Raw genomic sequence first — 21,781 nt, 5'->3', positions numbered from 1 at the left:
AGAGTACACATGATAGGATAGTGACAACTATCCACTGTAGATTCCTCCTAAACCGACCAACTACATCTGCCTGCCATTGAACTGTAGATCAGATTAAGACCCAGAGCAGATTCATATCCAGTTACTGGGTTAAACCTAGGTCCCCCGGGCCATCATTAAGACTCACAAGCCTTTTCTCATCCGGTAGTTCCTCCAACACTTATCCATTTACATCAGTCCGTAACCCTCTCCCCAGAGCGTACTATGAGCATTAGAATCCCCACACCACATTACCCGTCTCCTATCTTGACCTTCTACATTCTTAAAGGACCATCAAACCTAGTCTCTTACACAGGTTGTAAAAGTTCACTATTAACATATCTCCCCCCCCCCCCCCCCCCCCTCCCTCCCTCCCTCCCACACCTCTAGAACTACATACTCCCGTTCAACTCCCTTTCCCACACACTTACACGGGATCCCCCTCCTAGTTTATTTGTTCTTTCACCCCTTTTTTACATTTCACCAACATTTTCTTTCAGAAAAGTGCACCATTTCCCTTGGAGAGACAGTTGAAGATGGACTGGGGGGGGGGGGATTTGATTAAGATGGCCCTGGTTGAACCGGGCTATATCCCGTCAATGTGCCGGTAAGGGAGGCGCACCCTGCTCAACTCTAATGGTAATCTGCAACGCTTGGTTATATTGTCAACAATGCAGCATGGTGCATAGTTCAGAAAAAAATACATCTCCTTTCCTTAACATACATGTTAGAATTTTCTAACTAGTTTTCATTGCGAAGGCAGATAAAGCGTTTATCACATGCATCACTTCTACATGTGAAAACACTGCATTTTACTCATTGTTAGCCCATTACTGGACTATAGGTGCCTAACATTACTCCTTAGTCCATGAAGTCCAAGGACCTGTTATGTTCAAAGTGAGAATTGGCTTTGGAAGACCAAAATACTTAATCTAAACGTGAATCTATTCCCAAATACGGTATGGTTCGAAAAACATAAACCCGTCTACTTTCATATCACATCAAAATAATTCCACAAATGTAAAACATACACTTACTGTACCCTGTTTTAACCTGTTTTAACACAGTTGCAGCCTACAGTATTTTTCAGTGACAAGTTTGTGGCTTTTGTCTTCCGTTTACATACAGGTGTTCAGAGACGCCGACAGCTAATTAGCACAGATAGTTCACCCCATCTTCAGTAAACAAGCCCTGTAACATGGAAATATGGCCGTGTGGAAACTATAACCCTATTAAAGGTGTATCTGTTTAACCCTTTTAAAAAAGTATTACATTATTTCTCACAGATATGAATGCTTCTAAAAAAAGTACCGCAAGCGATGCGTGATACATGTTCAGACTCTTAACAAAGCTCACCGCTACAGAGCATCCTATGACTCTTATTTGTAATGTCATGGAACCGAGAGTCATGATCAATGACAACTCATTGTATGCACGCATGACTTTAAGTGACTTTGGATAGCATGGGCTGCTAAATGGCATATTATATTATTATTACTCCCTACCCCACGTGTTTAACCTACATCACTTGTTTTTAACTGACTTTGCCGTCGGCCAGAACAGTGGTTGCACACAAGGTGGCCGGGATGCAGCCCGGTTCCAAATCGAACGCAATCAACGCTAACCCGGTGCATTGATAGAATCCCCTCGCTGAGTTTTTTTGGGCGCATGCCCAGTATCCTCATTTAGCCTCTGGTGTCTTGCACTGCGGTCGTCACTAGTTACCACGGCCACAAAGTCATAGACCCCGCCTATTTCTACCATTTATATATATTTTTTAAATCTGATTTTAAACCTAACCATACTACTAACCTTATGCCTAACCCTACATTAAGACGAAAAAAGCAAATTGTTGTTTTCATGAATTTGAACGACATAATCCATTTTGACTTTGTGGCTGTGGTAATTAGTGGAAACCGGCGCCAGCGTTTTGTATAAAGGTGTCTTGCTGGTTGCTTCTGTCGTAATTGTGTAAATTCGGCTTCCGGAGCTAGTTACTATCTTTGCGTAGCGTGCCGCTTTCTGTAATAGCAAGAGAAGACCGGTCGGCATCGAATATGCTGGAATAGCGCTTAAATTAGCTTTTGTAAGGAATGTTTGTTTAAAATCCTAACAAACATAGCTAGCTTATAATGTAACTGTCGCTTGTTAGCCAGCTCACGCTAGTTATCCTCAAAAGCTAGCTAGCGTTACGTTGCTTGTTATTTACCTGCGTGCTTAGTTAGATCTATGAGCTTGCTGGAAACCAATATGGACCTAACGGTAGATTTCAAATTCGTAATTGATATGATTTTTAGTCCATCACTGTAGCTAACTGAATACTTTGGTTTTCATGATATGTGTGGGTGTAAGTCTGGGCAAGAAGTACCCGGAAGGGAAGAGCAGCTGCCGCTTTTTGCGAACTAGCCAACGTTATAACCAACGACTAGACTGCGTGGGACCTGGCAATCAAACTTTTAAGGAATAAATGGTTCGAAAAAAGAAAGGTGAGTAGCTACCTAGCTAGTCATCACATCCACTGAAGGCCTGGCTTGCTTATCCATGTTTTGAAGTGTGTGGGGGGGGTTGAGAAGTAGAAAAATGGGGCAGTAACCCATGCAGCTAGCTGACATTAGCTTACTAACCCAGTAGCCAGAATGTTAAGGTAACTAGCACTGACAAAAGTAACGTTAACTTACGTGATAACACTGACTAGATAACCAGTTAATTTTGCTAGCTAATCCGCTAACTAACCAGATGTATATACATTGATTTGAATTATCACCATGAAATTAGTCACCAAGTTAACCAATCAACTAAGTTAAGAGTTCTTTTTACATAGTGACCGTGAATAGCAGTAAGGATTTCATGTAATGCATAACTAACGTTAGCAACTAGCAAACATTCGTGATGTTCTAGTTAAACTAGCTAACTACCACAAATGGTATCAATTGAGTTTTCAGCGCTCTAAATTCAATACAACAGCTTTTAGCTGGCTATGCTAACGTTAGCTAGACGAGTGTGCTAACCAACCGATAGCTAGTTGGCTAACGTTAGGCAGCTAGCTACCTACAATAAGGTTTCAGGCGGTACACAGGCTAAAGTTGGTCATATTTATGTTAGCCAGCGTCATGTCCCATGTTGTGGGGAGGAGGGCATAAACGCACGAATCACGACATTGGCATGTGAAGTGAGATGGCCAACGTGATTATCCTAACTAGTAGTACACCATGTTTTGGTGCATGGCCGCCATCAATGTTGCCAGTTACGGCTGTCCCCGAATAAATAAAATCTCCCTCGACCGAGCGTAGTCAATTCTTTAAAACGTATTTTTCCATATACAGTATAGACTATTGAGCTTGTTTGACGCTTTAAACACTGCGATTAAAAATTCAGACCCACGAGTGTTTGCTAGTTGCTAACGTTAGTTATGCATTACACGACATCCTTACCGAAGAGGGAGCCAGATCAATATAGCGTAACCAGAAGAAAAACCTCCCGACCCTCCTGTTGCGGGCCTTCGCAGATTCTGCCATTGAGGTTCTGAAGTTACCGGTATAGGCTACACCAGCGGTCGATAACCTTTTCCATGTGGAGTGCCAGGTTATCCTACCATTACTACTGAGCTGTGTACCAGTTAAGATTTTCATATGCAAATGTTTGTCGAACAGTTTCATTTATAATCTTCATATCTCAATGTCATGTGGTTAATCAAAATTATAACGAAATTAAACTTTTATATTTTTAACTTCTATTGTCAATATGTAAAGCCAAAAAATAAAAACCATCACAGGTAGAAATTATCCTGATTTAAAATTATCCTATAAATCACATTGGCTATGCATGGCCTCTCTGCAAGGAACTTGACAAGTTGTATCAACTATTAATTTGGTCCAGCCAGAAGCTGGTGCTAGCAAACTTGCAACATTGTATCAAATATTCTTGGCCTCAGTTTCCCGCTCCAGACACTGCTGTAGGCTATTTGCTTAAGGGATAAGAAGTAATCATGTAGGCATATTTTATGAAGTTTCCACCGGAGCATTACTGTTTCGACATTGCTGAGTGGTTATCGAAAGGGATAGAGCTGTAAATATTTTTCAACTAGGCTACATTGAGGAACAATTATTATTTATTTTTTTTACATCCATTGAGAATGACAGACTTTGTTTACTTGCTGTTTGAGGCAAATAATAAATTATTTATAGGCCTACATTTGACTGCAGGCCAGGGAGATGGATAGCTATAGATCCTATCTCTCTCTCAGAATTGGGCTGCCTGTGTAAACGCAGACATGGCTAACGTGGAGAAATGTGCTGTTTGGGTCACCAATTGCCTTAGTTTGGCATTGGTAGGACTGTATAGGGTAGACTGCACCATTTATTTTCAGCCAATGGGTTGATAATAAAAGTGCCCTGATAGCTTTGTAGCATGGCATCGTGCCAGGGATGGAGGCTAAAGTCATCCAGGATATGACTATTGTGTTCCAAATGGCTCCCTATTCCCTACATAGTGTTACTACTTTTGACCAATCTAGGCATTAGGGTGCCATTTGGGACAACCTATGCTTGGTGTTGGCTTACAAAGCTGTGCTCTAGTTTTGATTTTTAAACACACTTTTTATGGTGCGCTTAGTAGTGCCCCATTAACAAGTGAATCTGGGTTTTTATCAGTGTGTCACTCTCCCTGTGTCAGGCTGCCAATTGCTAGACAGACACAGGCACGTAGCTGTCTGGCTGTCAGCGAGTGCAATGAGTCTCTCCAAGCGGAGGGAGGGATAGGAGAATGGATGGATGGATGGAGGGAGGGAGGGAAGTGACCTGCAAGGGTAGACCAGATTGTTGACAGTGCACTTTTCTCATGCAGAAGGGATGTGGGCTGATCTGATAGGCTGAGGGGAGAGAGTGATAAGATATACCGCACCAGTCAAAAGTTTGGACACCAACTCATTCCAGGGTTTTTTCCTGATGAAGACATCAAAACTATTAAATAATGTATTAACAAAAAAAAAAGTGTTAAACAAATCAAAATATATTTTAGATTCTTCAAATTAATCTAGAGGCAAAAGAAACGCACACCTGTTGCTGGCTAGCGGCGGGGAACACTTAAAAATATATAACGGCGAGCTGATCTAGGAGATCAGATGCAGAAATATTTATGTCCAACGTTTCGACAGACAAGCTGTCTTCATCAGGGTGTAATGACAAACACTGCGGGATGACTCGTTTATATAGTGTGAAAAGACACACACAGGTGTCTGTAATCATGGCCAGGTGTGGCCTGGTATCATTGGTTAATTCTCATATATTTATTAAAAATAAAAAGTATGAATGTATGTACTTGTAAGTCGCTCTGGATAAGAGCGTCTGCGAAATGACTTAAATGTAAAATGGCATACAAAACGTAAATGGATAGCGTACGATCATAGATACAATTTGGCTACATAAGCCTACAAAAAGGTACAATAGCAGAATCGCAAGAATCAAAGTCTACTTTGAGACTGAAGGGAGCTAGGGTCTTTAAATTAAAGATCCAGGCAGCCTCTCGTTTTAACAATAAATTGTCGAGGTCACCCCCTCTCCTAGGGAGGGTGACATGTTCCGCGCCAATATAATGTAGAGACGAAATCGAGTGGTTTTCTTGCAAAAAGTGGGACACAACTGGGTAAGTCGGGTTTAGGCACCTAATGGTGTTACGATGCTCCGAGATACGTACTTTTAATTCACGCTTTGTTTTACCCACAAGTTTTACCACAAGGACAAGTTATAAGATGACTGCTTTAGTGGAGGAGCATGTGATAACACCTTTGATTGGGATCTGTTTCCCTGTTTGGGGGTGTTGTAAGGATCTACATTTATAAGTGCCATTGCATTGAGCACAGCCTTTACATTTGTAGTTTCCATCCAGTAGGGGCGCAAATAGACGTTGTGCAGGGATATCTTGGGGTGGTAAATCAGAGTTTACCAATTTACCAATGCCCTTGTCACAACTGATTGGCTCAAACACATTAAGAAGGAAAGAAATTCCACAAATTAACTTTTAAGGCCCACCTGTTAATTGAAATGCATTCCAGGTGACTACCTCATGAAGCTGGTTGAGAATGCCAAGAGTGTCACGCTGTCATCAAGGCAAAGGGTGGCTACTTTAAAGAATCTCTAATATGAAATTGTTTTTTATTTTGGTTACTACATGATTCCATATGTGTTATTTCATAGTTTTGATGTCTTCACTATTATTCTACAATGTAGAAAATAGTAAAAAGAAAGAAAAAAACCTTGAATGAGTAGGTGTGCTAAAGTAGTGCACTATATAAACAACTAGGGTTTCTGTATCCTGGACCTGATTTGATTGATTTAAAGTGGTTTGATTCTGTTGTGTGTTTTCAGCCCAGAACTGATGTAGCAGTGTCACCATCCCACCACCACAGTCTCTGTCCCCACTACCTCCATCCAGTCCCCTGTGCCTGCCCGTCTGTCTCTCTCTATGCCCTGAGAGAGACCTGTCTGTCTGGGCTATACAGAGCAAGGAGGGACAACACAGCCGAGACTGACCCACCAGAACTGACTGGTATACTCTGGAGGTTCTAGACAACGCCCTACAGATAGAGAGCCCAGTTGGAGGATGCTACCTGATTGGTCTCCCTGCTGAGAGAGGAACCAACCTGATTGGTCTCCCTAACTGCTCATCCATCAGTGGGGAACAGGAGGAGTTGCTGTTTTGTTTTTTTGCTGCAGAAGTACTTTAACCTGGTCCTGGGACACGCCTGTTCTGTCGATCATCCAACACTGGTGTCTCTCTGGGACTTTTTTTTTTATTTTTCTTAATAAATAAAAAACCCAACATACTTTCCAGGTTGGTTTTGGAGCCCGGTTCTTTTACCGGCTTTGTTAACTACTGAAACTGGGGGCGCGATTTCATGGGATGCAACGATGTCGGATCTCAATGAGCGCAGGCCAGTCAACACGGACTACGCTGTCTCCCTGCTAGAGCAGCTCAAGTTGTTTTATGAACAGAAGTTACTAACTGACGTGGTGTTGCTGGTGGAGGACCACGAGTTCCCCTGTCACAAGATGGTCCTGGCCACATGCAGCTCCTATTTCAGGTGAGTTAACTCCACGTTCCCTACGTAGTGTACTACTTTTGACCAGAGGACAGGTCTATGGGCCCCTATGTAGTCCACTGTACTGTCTCTTGCAGCTTGTATTTCAGGTGAGTCACTGTCCTGTTCTGTTCAGCAGAACGTCCCGTACCAGTACTACAGTACAGCAGCAGGCCTATTGGGGGAAACCATTAAGTCACTCCTGGTATGTGTCCCAAATGGCACCCTATTAAGTCTCTGGTCAAAAGTAGTACACTATATATATAGGGTTCCATTTGGGACTCTACTTTCAACTGCAGCACTTTAGTCATCTAATGTTGTGCTTCTTTCAGAAGCCCCTGGGATACTTCCTGAACCACGGGTTCAAATCATTTGTTTGGGGAATATTACCAATAACTGTTGCCGAGGGAGATGCAAGCTTTGTTTTGTCTGCTTTGCGTTATCTTGGCCTACTTGGTTAAATCAGGGTTAAATAAAAGGTGCGGACAAACAGTAACATACCGCATACCTCTATATATGTCTTAGTAAACAGCAACCGTTATTAGACCATGGGTTGTGTCCCAAACGGCACCCTACTGCCTATGGGCCCAGGTCAACAGTATATAGGGTGCAACCTGGAACAAGCTCTACACTGGTTCCCACACACGCCACTCGATATGCGGTGACAACATGCAAAGCATTTCCCCTCTAGGGTTCAGAGGTCGCCCCCCCCCCCCCTTCTCTTCCCTCCTCGAGAGGTGTCCCTCCTCCCCTCGCTGCAGGGAAAGGGAAGCCTTGTCACGCACACAGACCTGGGGAGGGGGGCCAGGCAGGGGGATGCCTGCAGCGTTGTGTAACATCCAGAGCATGACCCTGGCAGATCCAGATCCTGTTGTGAGCAGTAAACAAACCACCATAAATGTTCTCCTATGAGCCCTGGGCTAAAGTAGTGCACTATGTAGGGAATAGGGTGCCATTTGGGATACAGATTTCAGAGTGAGTGTGAGAGGGGCACACCATGGTTACACAGTATGAATGAGTAGTTGATCTGCTGGGGAATGAGGAAGTGGAGAGTGTAGGAGGAGGATGACACTAGAGGATACCGCCGGGTGGGGGGGGGGGGTGCTTCTCAAGGATACGGCTGTGTCGGGAGGGAGGACGCTTCTAGAGGATATGGGGGGGGGGGGGTGCTTCTCAAGGATACGGCTGTGTCGGGAGGGAGGACGCTTCTAGAGGATATGGGGGGGGGGGGGTGCTTCTCAAGGATACGGCTGTGTCGGGAGGGAGGACGCTTCTAGAGGATATGGGGGGGGGGGTGCTTCTCAAGGATACGGCTGTGTCGGGAGGGAGGACGCTTCTAGAGGATATGGGGGGGGGGGGGTGCTTTTCAAGGATACGGCTGTGTCGGGAGGGAGGGTGGACGCTTCTAGAGGTTTCCTTCTGTGGGTGTCAGGAGGGGGGAGGACGCTATGGCTGGCTGGGGTGTTGAGCCACAGAGCAGAGTACACAGCCAGAGAACATGCTGTGGTCTGGTCACTGGTTTTAGTCTCATGCCTGAGTTCAACTGGGGCTGCTGGGATTGACAGTCTACCGCAGTGGCCCAAAAAGCATCCTATTCCCTACCACGTGCACTACTTTTGCCCAGAGCCTTATTGGTCTGTCTGAGAGTAACTCTGTCCTGTTCTCCTCTCCTCTTCAGGGCCATGTTTATGAGTGGTCTGTCTGAGAGTAAACAGAGTCATGTTCAGCTGAGGAACGTGAACCCAGCCACCCTGCAGATGATCATCACATATGCCTATACAGGCAACCTGACTATTAACGACAACACCGTGGAGCCCCTTTATGAGACGGCATGCTTCCTCCAGGTAGGACACGTCACATGTCTATGGTATATGTACTCTGTAGGCACCTGATTTGAGCCATAAAGGAGACTAGGCATCGAACACCCCACTATCAGATTAGGGGGGCAATGCAGCCTTTTGTTTTGTTCTGAAATCACCAAAACCCACTAACACATTTTTGCGAATTAAGTGTTAGCTAAAAGTATATTAATATTTTGTTTACAAATGAGCTATGACATAACCAATGAACAGACAGACGGTGGAAGTAGGAAGTTTACATACACTTAGGTTGGAATCATTAACTCGTTTTTTCAACCACTCCACAAATTTCTTGTTAACAAATTATAGTTTTGGCAAGTCGGTTAGGACATCTACTTTGTGCATGACAAGTCATTTTTCCAACAATTGTTTACAGACAGATTATTTCACTTATAATTCACTGTATCACAATTTCAGTGGGTCAGAAGTTTACATACACTAAGTTGACTGTGCCTTTTTAAACAGCTTAGAAAACTCCAGAAAATGATGTCATGGCTTTAGAAGCTTCTGATAGGCTAATTGACATCATTTGAGTCAATTGGAGGTGTACCTGTGGATGTATTTCAAGGTCTACCTTCAAACACCGTGCCTCTGCTTTACATCATAGGAAATCAAAAGAAATCAGTCAAGACCTCAGAAAATAACATTTTAGACCACAAGTCTGGTTCATCCTTGGGAGCAATTTCAAAACGCCTGAAGGTACCACGTTCATCTGTACAAACAATAGTACGCAATTATAAACACCATGGGACGATGCAGCCATCATACCGCTCAGGAAGGAGACGCGTTCTGTCTCCTAGAGATGAACGTACTTTGGTGAGAAGTGCAAATCAATCCCAAAACAACAGCAAAGGACCTTGTGAAGATGCTGGAGGAAACGGGTACAAAAGTATCTATATCCACAGTAAAATGAGTCCTATATCGACATAACCTGAAAGGCCGCTGAGCAAGGAAGAAGCCACTGCTCCAAAACCGCCATAAAAAAGCCAGACTCCGGTTTGCAACTGCACATGGAGACAAATATTGTACTTTTTGGACAAATGTCCTCTGGTCTGATGAAACAAAAATTGAACTGTTTGGCCATAATGAGCATCGTTATGTATGGAGGAAAAAGGGGGAGGCTAGCAAACCAAAGAACACCATCCCAACCGTGAAGCATGGGGGTGGCAGCATGTTGTGGGGGTTCTTTGCTGCAGGAGGGACTGGTGCACTTCACAAAATAGATGGCATCATGAGGGAGGGAAATTGTGGATATATTGAAGCAACTTCTCAGGATATCAGTCAGGAAGTTAAATCTTGGACGGAACTTGGTCTTCCAAATGGACAATGACCCCAAGCATACTTCCAAAGATGTGGCAAGAAAGTAAATAAATCATTCTCTCTACAATTATTCTGACATTTCACTTTCTTCAAATAAAGTGGTGATCCTAACTGACCTGAAACAGGGAATGTTTACTAGGATTAAATGTCAGGCATTGTGAAACATTTTAAACTCAGTTTATTTGGATAAGGTTTATGTAAACTTCTGACTTCAACTGTATCTCTCTCAACTTTGATTTCACCCCGAAAAATAGAATGGTTTTGACGATGTTTTTCTGGAGTCATCTCCTCTCGCTTTGAACATGCAGTGTGCCCCACAAGTGATTTTGTTTTCCTCCAATATGATGTTATCAACTTTACTCTGTACATTTAAACGTGATCATATACACTCAGCTTTTTTATTTCAATTATATGGTGAACCTGAACCATGAAGTATCTGCCCCATTCAGCAGGTATAGCCAGATGTGTTGTCTCTACTAGCTGAACCAACGACTCATTTGTATTGCTTTTCTGGCCACATTTGGATTGGTTTGGCGTCCGCAGACCGACGCAGGCCACATTTGGATTGGTTTGGCGTCCGCAGACCGACGCAGGCCACATTTGGATTGGTTTGGCGTCCGCAGACCGACGCAGGCCACATTTGGATTGGTTTGGCGTCCGCAGACCGACGCAGGCCACATTTGGATTGGTTTGGCGTCCGCAGACCGACGCAGGCCACATTTGGATTGGTTTGGCGTCCGCAGACCGACGCAGGCCACATTTGGATTGGTTTGGCGTCCGCAGACCGACGCAGGCCACATTTGGATTGGTTTGGCGTCCGCAGACCGACGCACTTGTATCTGAAACGTTTGAATGACGGATTGATGTGTAACGTTACGTCCCTGGTGTCTTACTCACTGACCGTCCAATTTCTGATCAGTGGACTCAGAGCATTCATGAAAGAGGATTAATGAATGGGGATTATGTGTAGGCCAAATGGACAATGATTGTAATTTATTCTTACTAACATAATCACAATGTTTATGTCCTAGTAGTTTTTCATACTGTGGTTGGCTGGTTCTCTATAACAAAACTTTTAAAAAATCATTTTAACAAATGCTCTCATCCAGTGACCTCATTCAACTAAGGTTAGTGTTATTACCCCCCCTCCCAAATACAGGTAGAGGACGTGCTACTGCAGTGCAGGGACTACCTGGTGAAGAAGATCCACGCAGACAACTGTGTCCGGATGTTGAGCATCGGGGACCTGTTCTCCTGTGTGGAGCTGAAGCAAAGCGCCAAGCGAATGGTGGAACACAAGTTCTCCGTAGTCTACCGTCAGGAGGCCTTCCTACAGCTGTCCCACGAGCTGCTGGTCGACGTACTGAGCTCAGACAACCTCAACGTGGAGAAGGTACCTTATATTTATATACTTTGTCTTCATATTGTTGGCTGTGTGTATTTTCTACGGACTATCGTTGGTAAAGCGTGGGTCTTATCCAGCAAGCAGGATCAATGACGCTGGCCAGCAAACTGTCAAATGGCTTGAAATAAACTTCAGCTTTTTGAAATTGGCATGGTATAACTGGTTTGACAACAACAACCAAGAGTTAGCCACATATATAAGCTCACTTAATGGAATACTTTGAGATTCTGGCAATGAGGGCCTGTATCTAGTTCCCGAGAGTCAGATGAACTTGTCACTGTGTCCAGTATGAAGAAAGTTAAAGGTAGTTTGGTGAGCCAATACTAACAATCATTAGCAAAATGCCTGTAATGCTAGCAAAGACATCCAGTCATTGTGCCAACGCCAGTTAGCAATTGAGCTAGTTAGCAACTTCTTTCAAACGGCTCTGAAATGTAAAAATGGTATGGATGAGTTCATCTGACTCAAGATAAAGAGTCTCATTGCCAAAATCCTAAAGTATCCCTTTTTATAATCCTGCTTTCTGGAATACCCCCAAATTACTGCCCATGGGATGATAAACATTCTCTCCTTCTCTCAGGAGGAGACGGTGAGAGAGGCGGCCATGCTGTGGCTTGAGGACAACATGCAGGCCAGGTCCCAGTACCTCTCGTCGGTGCTCAGCCAGATCCGCATCGACGCTCTGTCTGAGGTGACGCAGCGCGCCTGGTTCCAGGGCCTACCTCCTAACGACAAGTCTGTCGTAGTGCAGGGCCTCTACAAGTCCATGCCCAAGTTCTTCAAACCCCGCCTGGGGATGACCAAGGAGGAGATGCTGATCTTTATGGAGGCTACGTCAGAGTCGCCGGCTGACATGGGACAGGTGACGACGGGCCCCAACCACACGGTAGTGTGTTACAGCCCGCAGGCTGAGAAGGTCTACAAGCTCAGCAACCCACCCGGCGACCTTCAGAAGGTGGGAACGCTCGTCACCCCCGACAACGACGTGTTCATCGCCGGCGGGCAGATCCCGCTGAAGAACTCAATCGCCAACCACGGGAAGAGCGGCAGCAAGATGCAGGCGGTGTTCCGGTCGGTGGACAGCTTCTTCTGGTTCGATGCCCAGCAGAACACCTGGTTGCCCAAGACGCCCATGATGTGTGCCCGCATCAAGCCCTCTCTGGTCTACTGTGAAGGCTACATCTACGCCATCGGGGGGGACAACGTGGGCGGGGAGCTGAATAAACGTACTGTAGAGCGCTACGACTGTGAGAAAGACGAGTGGGCCATGACGTCTCCTCTCCCCTGCGCCTGGAACTGGACCACGTCTGTAGCGGCACACGGCTGTGTCTACGTGATGACCCACGACCTCATGTACTGCTACTTCCCCCGCGCTGACACCTGGGGAGAGATGGCCATGAGGAAGACCAGTCGTTGCTTTGCCTCCGCCGCTGCCTTCGGTGACCTCATCTTCTATATCGGCGGGCTCCATTTGGTCAGCAGCTCGGGTGTCCGCATGCCTACCAGCACCATCGACGGCTCCTCGGTCACCGTGGAGATCTACGACGTCGGCAAGAACGAGTGGCGCCTGGCCGCCAACATCCCCGCCAAGCGTTACTCGGACCCGTGCGTGCGGGCTGTGGTCCTCCCGGGTTCTCTCTGCATCTTCATGCGTGAGACTCACATGAACGAGCGCGCCAAGTACGCCATCTACCAGTACGACCTGGAGCTGGACCGCTGGTTCCTGAGGCAGCCCGTGTCTGAGCGGGTACTATGGGACTTGGGGAAGGACTTCTGCTGCTCTGTGGGGAAGCTGTACCCGTCCTGTCTGGAGGAGTCCCCATGGAAACCACCCACCTACCTGTTCTCCCCCGACGGGGCCGAGGAGTTTCAGGTGGACGGGGAGATGGTGTCTCTCCCTCACATATAACTCTTGACCTTTCACCTCTGGATGTGTTGGAGGGGTGGCCCTGAAGGCTTGAGGGGGTCGGAGGAGTAGATTACCACAGTACTGAGGCACTAAGTGGGTTGCTATCTGGATCAGAGGCATCTGACAATTACTAGACTTGCTGCATTTTAAAGGCTGTTCTGCCTGGCTGGCTGTTGCTGACAAACAAACAGTACTGAACTGTCAGACATTCAAAATGTAGGAGAGAAACGAAAAAACGATTTCCCCCTCCAAATACTAGGATTTGAACTTACTTTTTTGTTGTTGCCAGTTCTGACTTTATTATCACAAGTAAACTGATATGTTGATGATGATGATGATGATGATGCACTTACAGGTGAAAGTCTCCTTGGAATAATGATGGAAACTGTACCAACCCCCCCCCCCCCCCCCCCCCCCCCGATCTCCATCTCAACACTGTTTTCAATCCACGCGTCTTTCCCAGGGACACCTGGCTTGTGTTCCAAATGGCTCCCTGTTTGTAGGGCACTACTTTTGATGAGAGCGCTATAGGCTTCTTGCCAAAATAAGTGCTTTTTTTAAATTATTTTTTTATCTAGAATTAGGGTGCCATTTTGGGATGCACGTGGTATTGGAACATCCAGGGGACAGGGCGGAGGTCTGAGGTGTCGCAGTGGGAGAGGGTTCTAGGTGGTGACTGCAGGTCCTGTCACTAGTCATCTCTTTACCTCTCGGTCCCAGACACCCACACAAGCCCTTGTCTCTCCCCTGGTACACTACCGCCCCTCTAGCCTGTCTCCTAGGGTTTGCGTCCACAATGGCTCCCTATTCCCTACAGAGTGCACTACCTTTGACCAGGGTCCATAGGGCAACCGTACGCTTCTTGAGCTCGCCCATGTGGTTCTGGTCAAAAGTAGTGCACTCTATAGGGAGCCATTGTGGACGCTTACTTAGTCAATCTCTCTGGACACAGGTCTTCCACACAGCCAGCCGGAAGTTTACAGAAGAGCGCCAACACTAGCTAACCTCCGTCTCAGCATAGTGATAAGAGGATTTATGCCGGCTGTTTTATTTTTTTTAATGCAGGTCTTCGCAACCACACCTGCTTCTCTCTCTCTCAGTACTATCATCAACCACACACCTGCTTCTCTCTCTCTCAGTACTATCATCAACCACACACCTGCTTCTCTCTCTCTCTCAGTACTATCATCAACCACACACCTGCTTCTCTCTCTCTCTCTCTCTCTCAGTACTATCATCAACCACACACCTGCTCTCTCTCTCTCTCTCTCTCAGTACTATCATCAACCACACACCTGCTCTCTCTCTCTCTCTCAGTACTATCATCAACCACACACCTGCTCTCTCTCTCTCTCTCAGTACTATCATCAACCACACACCTGCTCTCTCTCTCTCTCTCAGTACTATCATCAACCACACACCTGCTCTCTCTCTCTCTCTCTCAGTACTATCATCAACCACACACCTGCTCTCTCTCTCTCTCTCTCAGTACTATCATCAACCACACACCTGCTCTCTCTCTCTCTCTCTCAGTACTATCATCAACCACACACCTGCTCTCTCTCTCTCTCTCTCTCAGTACTATCATCAACCACACACCTGCTCTCTCTCTCTCTCTCTCTCTCTCTCAGTACTATCATCAACCACACACCTGCTTCTCTCTCTCAGTACTATCATCAACCACACACCTGCTCTCTCTCTCTCTCTCTCTCTCTCTCAGTACTATCATCAACCACACACCTGCTTCTCTCTCTCAGTACTATCATCAACCACACACCTGCTCTCTCTCTCTCTCTCAGTACTATCATCAACCACACACCTGCTCTCTCTCTCTCTCAGTACTATCATCAACCACACACCTGCTCTCTCTCTCTCTCAGTACTATCATCAACCACACACCTGCTCTCTCTCTCTCTCTCTGTACTATCATCAACCACACACCACCTTCACTCTCTCTCTCTCTGTACTATCATCAACCACACACCACCTTCACTCTCTCTCTCTCTGTACTATCAACCACACACCACCTTCACGCTCTCTCTCTCTCTGTACTATCAACCACACACCACCTTCACGCTCTCTCTCTCTCTGTACTATCAACCACACACCACCTTCACGCTCTCTCTCTCTCTGTACTATCATCAACCACACACCACCTTCACGCTCTCTCTCTCTCTCTGTACTATCATCAACCACACACCACCTTCACGCTCTCTCTCTCTCTCTGTACTATCATCAACCACACACCACCTTCGCGCTCTCTCTCTCTGTACTATCATCAACCACACACCACCTTCGCGCTCTCTCTCTCTGTACTATCATCAACCACACACCACCTTCGCGCTCTCTCTCTCTGTACTATCATCAACCACACACCACCTTCGCGCTCTCTCTCTCTGTACTATCATCAACCACACACCACCTTCACGCTCTCTCTCTCTCTCTGTACTATCATCAACCACACACCACCTTCGCGCTCTCTCTCTCTCTCTCTGTACTATCAATACCACACACCACCTTCGCGCTCTCTCTCTCTCTCTGTACTATCATCAACCACACACCACCTCCGCGCTCTCTCTCTCTGTACTATCAACCACACACCACCTTCGCGCTCTCTCTCTCTGTACTATCAACCACACACCACCTTCGCGCTCTCTCTCTCTGTACTATCAACCACACACCACCTTCACTCTCTCTCTCTCTGTACTATCATCAACCACACACCACCTTCGCGCTCTCTCTCTCTGTACTATCATCAACCACACACCACCTTCGCGCTCTCTCTCTCTGTACTATCATCAACCACACACCACCTTCGCGCTCTCTCTCTCTGTACTATCATCAACCACACACCACCTTCGCGCTCTCTCTCTCTCTCTCTCAGTACCATCAACCACACACCACCTTCGCGCTCTCTCTCTCTCTCTCTCTCAGTATCATCAACCACACACCACCTTCGCGCTCTCTCTCTCTCTCTCAGTACCATCAACCACACACCACCTTCGCGCTCTCTCTCTCTCTCTCGGTACCATCAACCACACACCACCTTCGCGCTCTCTCTCTCTCTCTCTCTCTCAGTACCATCAACCACACACCACCTTCGCGCTCTCTCTCTCTCTCTCAGTACCATCAACCACACACCACCTTCGCGCTCTCTCTCTCTCTCTCAGTACCATCAACCACACACCACCTTCGCGCTCTCTCTCTCTCTCTCAGTACCATCAACCACACACCACCTTCGCGCTCTCTCTCTCTCTCAGTACCATCAACCACACACCACCGTCACTCTATCAACAACTATAGATTTTTGGGCTCATGCATTATTTCCAAGCTGCTGAAATAAATATACAAAAATATATATTTTTCATATCTTTAAAAAAAGACAACTGTTTTAGTGTGTGGAAAATAACCAGGTTCTATTTTGTATTCGTGTATTTAATATCAGACATTACTGTAGTGTGATTGTGTATAGGTATCCCCCCCCCCTTATCTGATTTTACATTTTTCTTGTGAGTTAAATATTGAGGACTCTTGCTGCTGATTGGGTCTGAGAAGGAAAGAGGGCTGGCCCAGGGCTGTTGCTATGGGGATTTTCCCAGCAACCACTAGCCGTAGTGGAAACGGAACAAAATGGAGGGTGGTTGGGAAGGAGCGGACGGCGCTGTCTTCTGGTTTCAACTTTAAAACATGAGCACAGGTGCTTCATGACAAACCGTACTAGCATGTTGGCTGCATCATGTTCCTTTGGCACTGTATTTTGAATGAACGTTTTAATTTATTAAAAAAAATATACCAAAACGTTCTCAAAACTACTCGTTATTTTCACATGATGGATTTAATGTGTTTCTGTTGATTTTTAAGTACACTTGATTTGTCACAATGTATTTGTTATACTAGTCAACTGACAGTACAGACTTGTCACTATCTTACCAGCATTAGAAACTGGGCATTTTGTTGAGTCGACGTTAAGTGTGTGTGTGGGTAAAACAAAGAGTTTGGTTTTATGCTAAATTAACATGTTTAGTTTGATCGATGTTGTCAGACAACCTATAGACCTGTTTATGCCTGCTGTCTAAACTTGTAATTTTTTTTCCCTTCCCATAATTGTGTTGACCAACACACACTGCCATTCACCCAGGCAGGTCTTGCAGGTTTTTGCTCAAACCCTAATCTAGAGCATCTGACTCTAATAATTAGCTGGCTGATTTAACTGAATCAGGTTAGTTACGACTTGGGTTGAAAATAACCTACAGGAGGGTAGCTCTCCAGGAACAGGGTTGGAGAGCCCTGATGTAGGGAATGGGGTGACGTTTGCCTTAAGTGTGTGCATCCCAACTAGAACCCTGTTGCCTACAAAGTGCACTACTATCGTCCAGAGACCTAAGGGTAGTAGTGCCCTTCACATTTCTCAATAGTTGGTATTCAGACAAACTATATCTCAAAAAGTGGATACCCCTTTAAATTAATGGATTCGGGCTATTTCAGACTTGTGGCTGACAGGTGTATAAAATCGAGCACACCGCCATGCAATCTCCATAGACAAACAGTGGCAGTAGAATGGTCCTTACTGAAGAGCTCAGTGACTTTCAACGTGGCACCGTCATAGGATGCCACCTTTCCAACATGTCAAATTTCTGCCCTGCTAGAGCTGCCCCCCGGTAGACTGCTATTATTGTGAAGTGGAAACATCTAGGAGCAACAACGACTGAGCCGCGTAGTGGTAGGCCACACAAGCTCACAGAACTGGAACGCTGAAGCGCGTAGCACGTACAAAACGCCTGTCCTTGGTTGCAACACACTACCCGAGGTTCAAACTGCCTCTGTAAGCATCATCAGCACAATAACTGTTTGTCGGGAGCTTCATGAAAAGCTTAAAATACAGTGGTGTAAAAATACTTTAATGTATTTCTAAAGTTATTTTAGGGGGGGGGGGGGGGGAATCTGTACTTTACTATTTATTTTTGGCTACTTTTACTACACTACATTCCTAAAGAAAAGATTGTACTTTATACTCCATACATTTTCCCTGACATGCAAAAGTACTCGTTACATTTTGAGTGCTTAGGACAGGAAAATGGACCAATTCACAACCTTACTGCCTCTGCTCTGGTGGACTCACTAAACACATTATTTGTTTGTAAATTGTGTGTTGAAGTGTGCCCCTGGCTATTCCACAATTTAAATAACTAAATCCATTGCACAGTGCCAACTAAAGTTTGGAGGAGAGGCCCCTTAGACTGCTGCGCCACTCAGGAGCCCACTAAGGCACTGCATCTCCGTGTAAGAGGCATCACTGCGGTACCTGGTTTGAATCCAGGCTGTATCACACCCGACTGTGATTGGGAGTCCCATAGGGCGGCACACAATTGGCCCAGTGTCGTCTGGGTTTGGCCGGGGTAGGCCGTCATTGTAAATAAGAATTTGTTCTAAACTGACTTGCCTAGATCAATGTTTTAATTCCAGTGAAGGGAAATCTTAATGCCACTGCATATAATGACATTCTAGACGATTCTGTGCTTCCAACTGTGGCAACAGTTTGGGGAAGGCCCTTTCCTGTTTCAGCATGACAATGCCCCCGTGTACAAAGCGAGGTTCATACAGAAATGGTTTGTAGAGATCAGTGGGGAAGAACTTGACTGGCCTGCACAGAGCCCTGACCTCAACCCCATTGAACACCTTTTGGGATGAATTGGAACGCCGACTGTGAACCAGGCCTAATCACCCAACATCAGTGCCCGACCTCACTAATGCTCTTGTGGCTGAATGGAAGCAAGTCCCTGCAGCAATGTTCCAACATCTAGTGGAAAGCCTAGATGAGAAGAGTGGAGGCTGTTATAGCAGCAAAGGGGAGACCAACTCCATATTAATGACCATGATTTTGGAATGTGATGTTCGGCGAGCAGGTGTCCACATACTTTTGACAGGCTATGCAGGTGTGGTTTCCTTGCTGAATACATTTCATTCAACTGCTGAAAACCCCTACCACTTGCTGGCTAACAGAGTTTTCAGTACATATATCTAAAGCCATCACTTTAAATTTGGTTTACCTTTTAATTTGATTTTTCACGAGACTCACTAGAATAATATAGAGAAAAGGTTGGGGATATTATGGAGCCGTGTAAAGACATCTTTTCAGCAACAATTTGTAGATTAAAAAATACTCTATTGTATATTATTTAGGGTTAAGAATGTATTTAGGAATAATACAAAATAAAAACATATTGGCAGAGCCTTTACGCACAAAATACTGTATATTGGTGAATCTAAAACAGTGGTTTGATTCATCCTTTAAGTTGCCATATTCAATTGTTCAACTATATTGGAAGATGAGAGAAGTGTACAAATGGGGTTGAATAGTAGTCTATAAATCTACCCTAATAATCCTCACTAATCATGGAACTTTGACAACGGTCCAGTCCTAGTGAACTGTGCACCAGGTTTTAACTGCTACATACGGTCTGCATTCCATAATGATTCAAATAGGCTACATGTGGCTAATTAGCGCAATGATGCACTATTGGCTACATGTGGCTAATTAGCACAATGATGCACCATTGGCTACATGTGGCTAATTAGCACAATGATGCACTATTGGCTACATGTGGCTATTTAGCACAATGATGCACCATTGGCTACATGTGGCTAATTAGCACAATGATGCACCATTGGCTACATGTGGCTAATTAGCACAATGATACACCATTGCTAGAAACCTCAGGAACAACCGCAGGACAGAGGAAGGAAAGGTAAACTAACAAAGAAGTGGAATGATGCAAAATGTAAAGAAACAAACCCACAAAGCATTTCTTAAACTTCACCGTGGAAATGGGGATATGCTGATATGTTTCAGTGTACTGCCATTATGACTCGTTTCACATTTGTCTCCAGCGATCATAAGGTCAAATAGATCTTAAACAATTGTCATTTCCATTTTCCAAAAACGACTTACTAATTTACCTAGTTCTTACTTAGCTCTTATCATGGTGTAAATTACAGTGCATAGAGAACGGTGTTATTTATATACTGAACACAATATAGACACAGCATGTAAGGTGTCGGTTCCCTGTTTCTTGAGCTGAAATTAAAGATCCCCGAATCTTTCAATATGCTCAAAAATCTTATTTCTCTCATTGTGTGCACACATTTGTTAACGTCCCTGTAAGAATGCTGTTAATTTACTATAGCTCAGTATTCAACACTATAGTACTGTACCCTCCAAGCTCATCATTAAGCTCGGGCCCTGGGTCTGAACCCAGCCCTTTGCAACTGGGTCCTGGACTTCCTGACGGGCCGCCCACAGGTGGTGAAGGTAGGGAACAACACCTCCACTTCGCTGATCCTCAACACACAGGCCCCACAAGGGTGCGTGATCAGCCCCCTCCTGTACTCCCTGGTCACCCATGACTGTGTGGCCACGGAACGCCTCCAACTCAATCATTAAGTTTGCAGACGACACAACAGTAAGTAGGCCTGATTACCAACAACGATGAGACAGCCTACAGGGAGGAGGTGAGGGCCCTGGGAGAGTGGTACCAGGAAAATAACCTCTCACTCAACGTCAACGAAACAAAGGAGCTGATCGTAGACTTCAGGAAACAGCAGAGGGATCACCCCCCTATCTACATTAACGGGACAACAGTGGAGAAGGTGGAAAGCTTCAAGTTCCTTGGCGTACACATCACTGACAAACTGAAATGGTCCACCCACACAGACAGCGTGGTGAAGAAGGCGCAACAGTGGCTCTTTTACCTCAGGAGGCTAAAGAAATTTGGCTTGGCACCTAAAACCCTCACAAACTTTCACAGATGCACAATTGAGAGCATCCTGTCAGGCTGTATCACCACCTGGTACGGCAACTGCACCGCCCACAACCGCAGGGCTCTCCAGAGAGAGGTGCGGTCTGCCCAACCCATCACTGGGGGCAGACTACCTGCCCTCCAGGACACCTACAGCACCCGATGTCACAGGAAGGCCAAAAGGATCATCACGGACCACAACCACCTGAGCCACTGCCTGTTCACTGCCTGTTCACACCGCTATCATCCAGAAGGCGAGGTCAGTACAGGTGCATCAAATCTGGGACAGAGAAACTGAAAAACAGCTTCTATCTCAAGGCCATCAGACTGTTAAATAGCCATCACTAGCACCTTAGAGGCTGCTGCCCCATATACATAGACTTGAAATCCCTGGCCACT

At 45.6% G+C, this 21,781-nt stretch overlaps 2 protein-coding genes across 7 annotated transcripts; both read left to right on the top strand.

The window, feature by feature from the left end:
• The first annotated feature begins 1,791 nt into the window (after positions 1-1,791).
• On the top strand, positions 1,792-13,993 carry LOC129823241 (kelch repeat and BTB domain-containing protein 2-like). Its single transcript, XM_055882132.1, has 6 exons — positions 1,792-2,104; positions 2,371-2,504; positions 6,381-7,096; positions 8,772-8,937; positions 11,432-11,665; positions 12,258-13,993. Exons 3-6 carry the CDS (start codon positions 6,924-6,926, stop codon positions 13,584-13,586), a joined length of 1,902 nt encoding a protein of 633 aa, XP_055738107.1. The 5' UTR covers positions 1,792-2,104; positions 2,371-2,504; positions 6,381-6,923; the 3' UTR covers positions 13,587-13,993.
• LOC129823240 (streptococcal hemagglutinin-like) lies at positions 13,987-17,737 on the top strand. Of its 6 annotated transcripts, XM_055882131.1 has the most exons (4): positions 13,987-15,237; positions 15,275-15,326; positions 15,364-16,055; positions 16,104-17,730. In XM_055882131.1, the coding sequence occupies exons 1-4, from the start codon at positions 14,622-14,624 to the stop codon at positions 16,922-16,924; spliced, it is 2,181 nt and encodes a 726-aa protein (XP_055738106.1). In that variant the 5' UTR covers positions 13,987-14,621; the 3' UTR covers positions 16,925-17,730. The 6 variants fall into 6 exon arrangements, with proteins under 6 accessions (XP_055738106.1, XP_055738102.1, XP_055738104.1 ...); XM_055882127.1 differs by having other exon boundaries at positions 13,987-15,117; positions 15,154-15,237; positions 15,275-17,737; XM_055882129.1 differs by having other exon boundaries at positions 15,275-16,055.
• The last annotated feature ends 4,044 nt before the right edge of the window (positions 17,738-21,781 follow it).

This window comes from Salvelinus fontinalis, chromosome 25 (genome assembly GCF_029448725.1).
Source record: "Salvelinus fontinalis isolate EN_2023a chromosome 25, ASM2944872v1, whole genome shotgun sequence".
Lineage (NCBI taxonomy): Eukaryota > Metazoa > Chordata > Actinopteri > Salmoniformes > Salmonidae > Salvelinus > Salvelinus fontinalis.
Note: the sequence above shows the minus strand (reverse complement) of the source record. Positions and strands in the feature narration are given on the sequence as shown.

Bases quoted from the DNA above. Each gene is read 5' to 3' on its own strand.
- LOC129823241 (XM_055882132.1), top strand. From the start codon at position 6,924: ATGTCGGATCTCAATGAGCGCAGGCCAGTCAACACGGACTACGCTGTC. The intron at 8,938-11,431 runs GTAGGACACGTC...TCCCAAATACAG, and splicing joins AGACGGCATGCTTCCTCCAG to GTAGAGGACGTGCTACTGCA. The intron at 11,666-12,257 runs GTACCTTATATT...TCCTTCTCTCAG, and splicing joins ACAACCTCAACGTGGAGAAG to GAGGAGACGGTGAGAGAGGC.
- LOC129823240 (XM_055882126.1), top strand. From the start codon at position 14,622: ATGCCGGCTGTTTTATTTTTTTTAATGCAGGTCTTCGCAACCACACCT. The intron at 15,327-15,363 runs CTGCTTCTCTCT...TCAACCACACAC, and splicing joins TACTATCATCAACCACACAC to CTGCTCTCTCTCTCTCTCTC.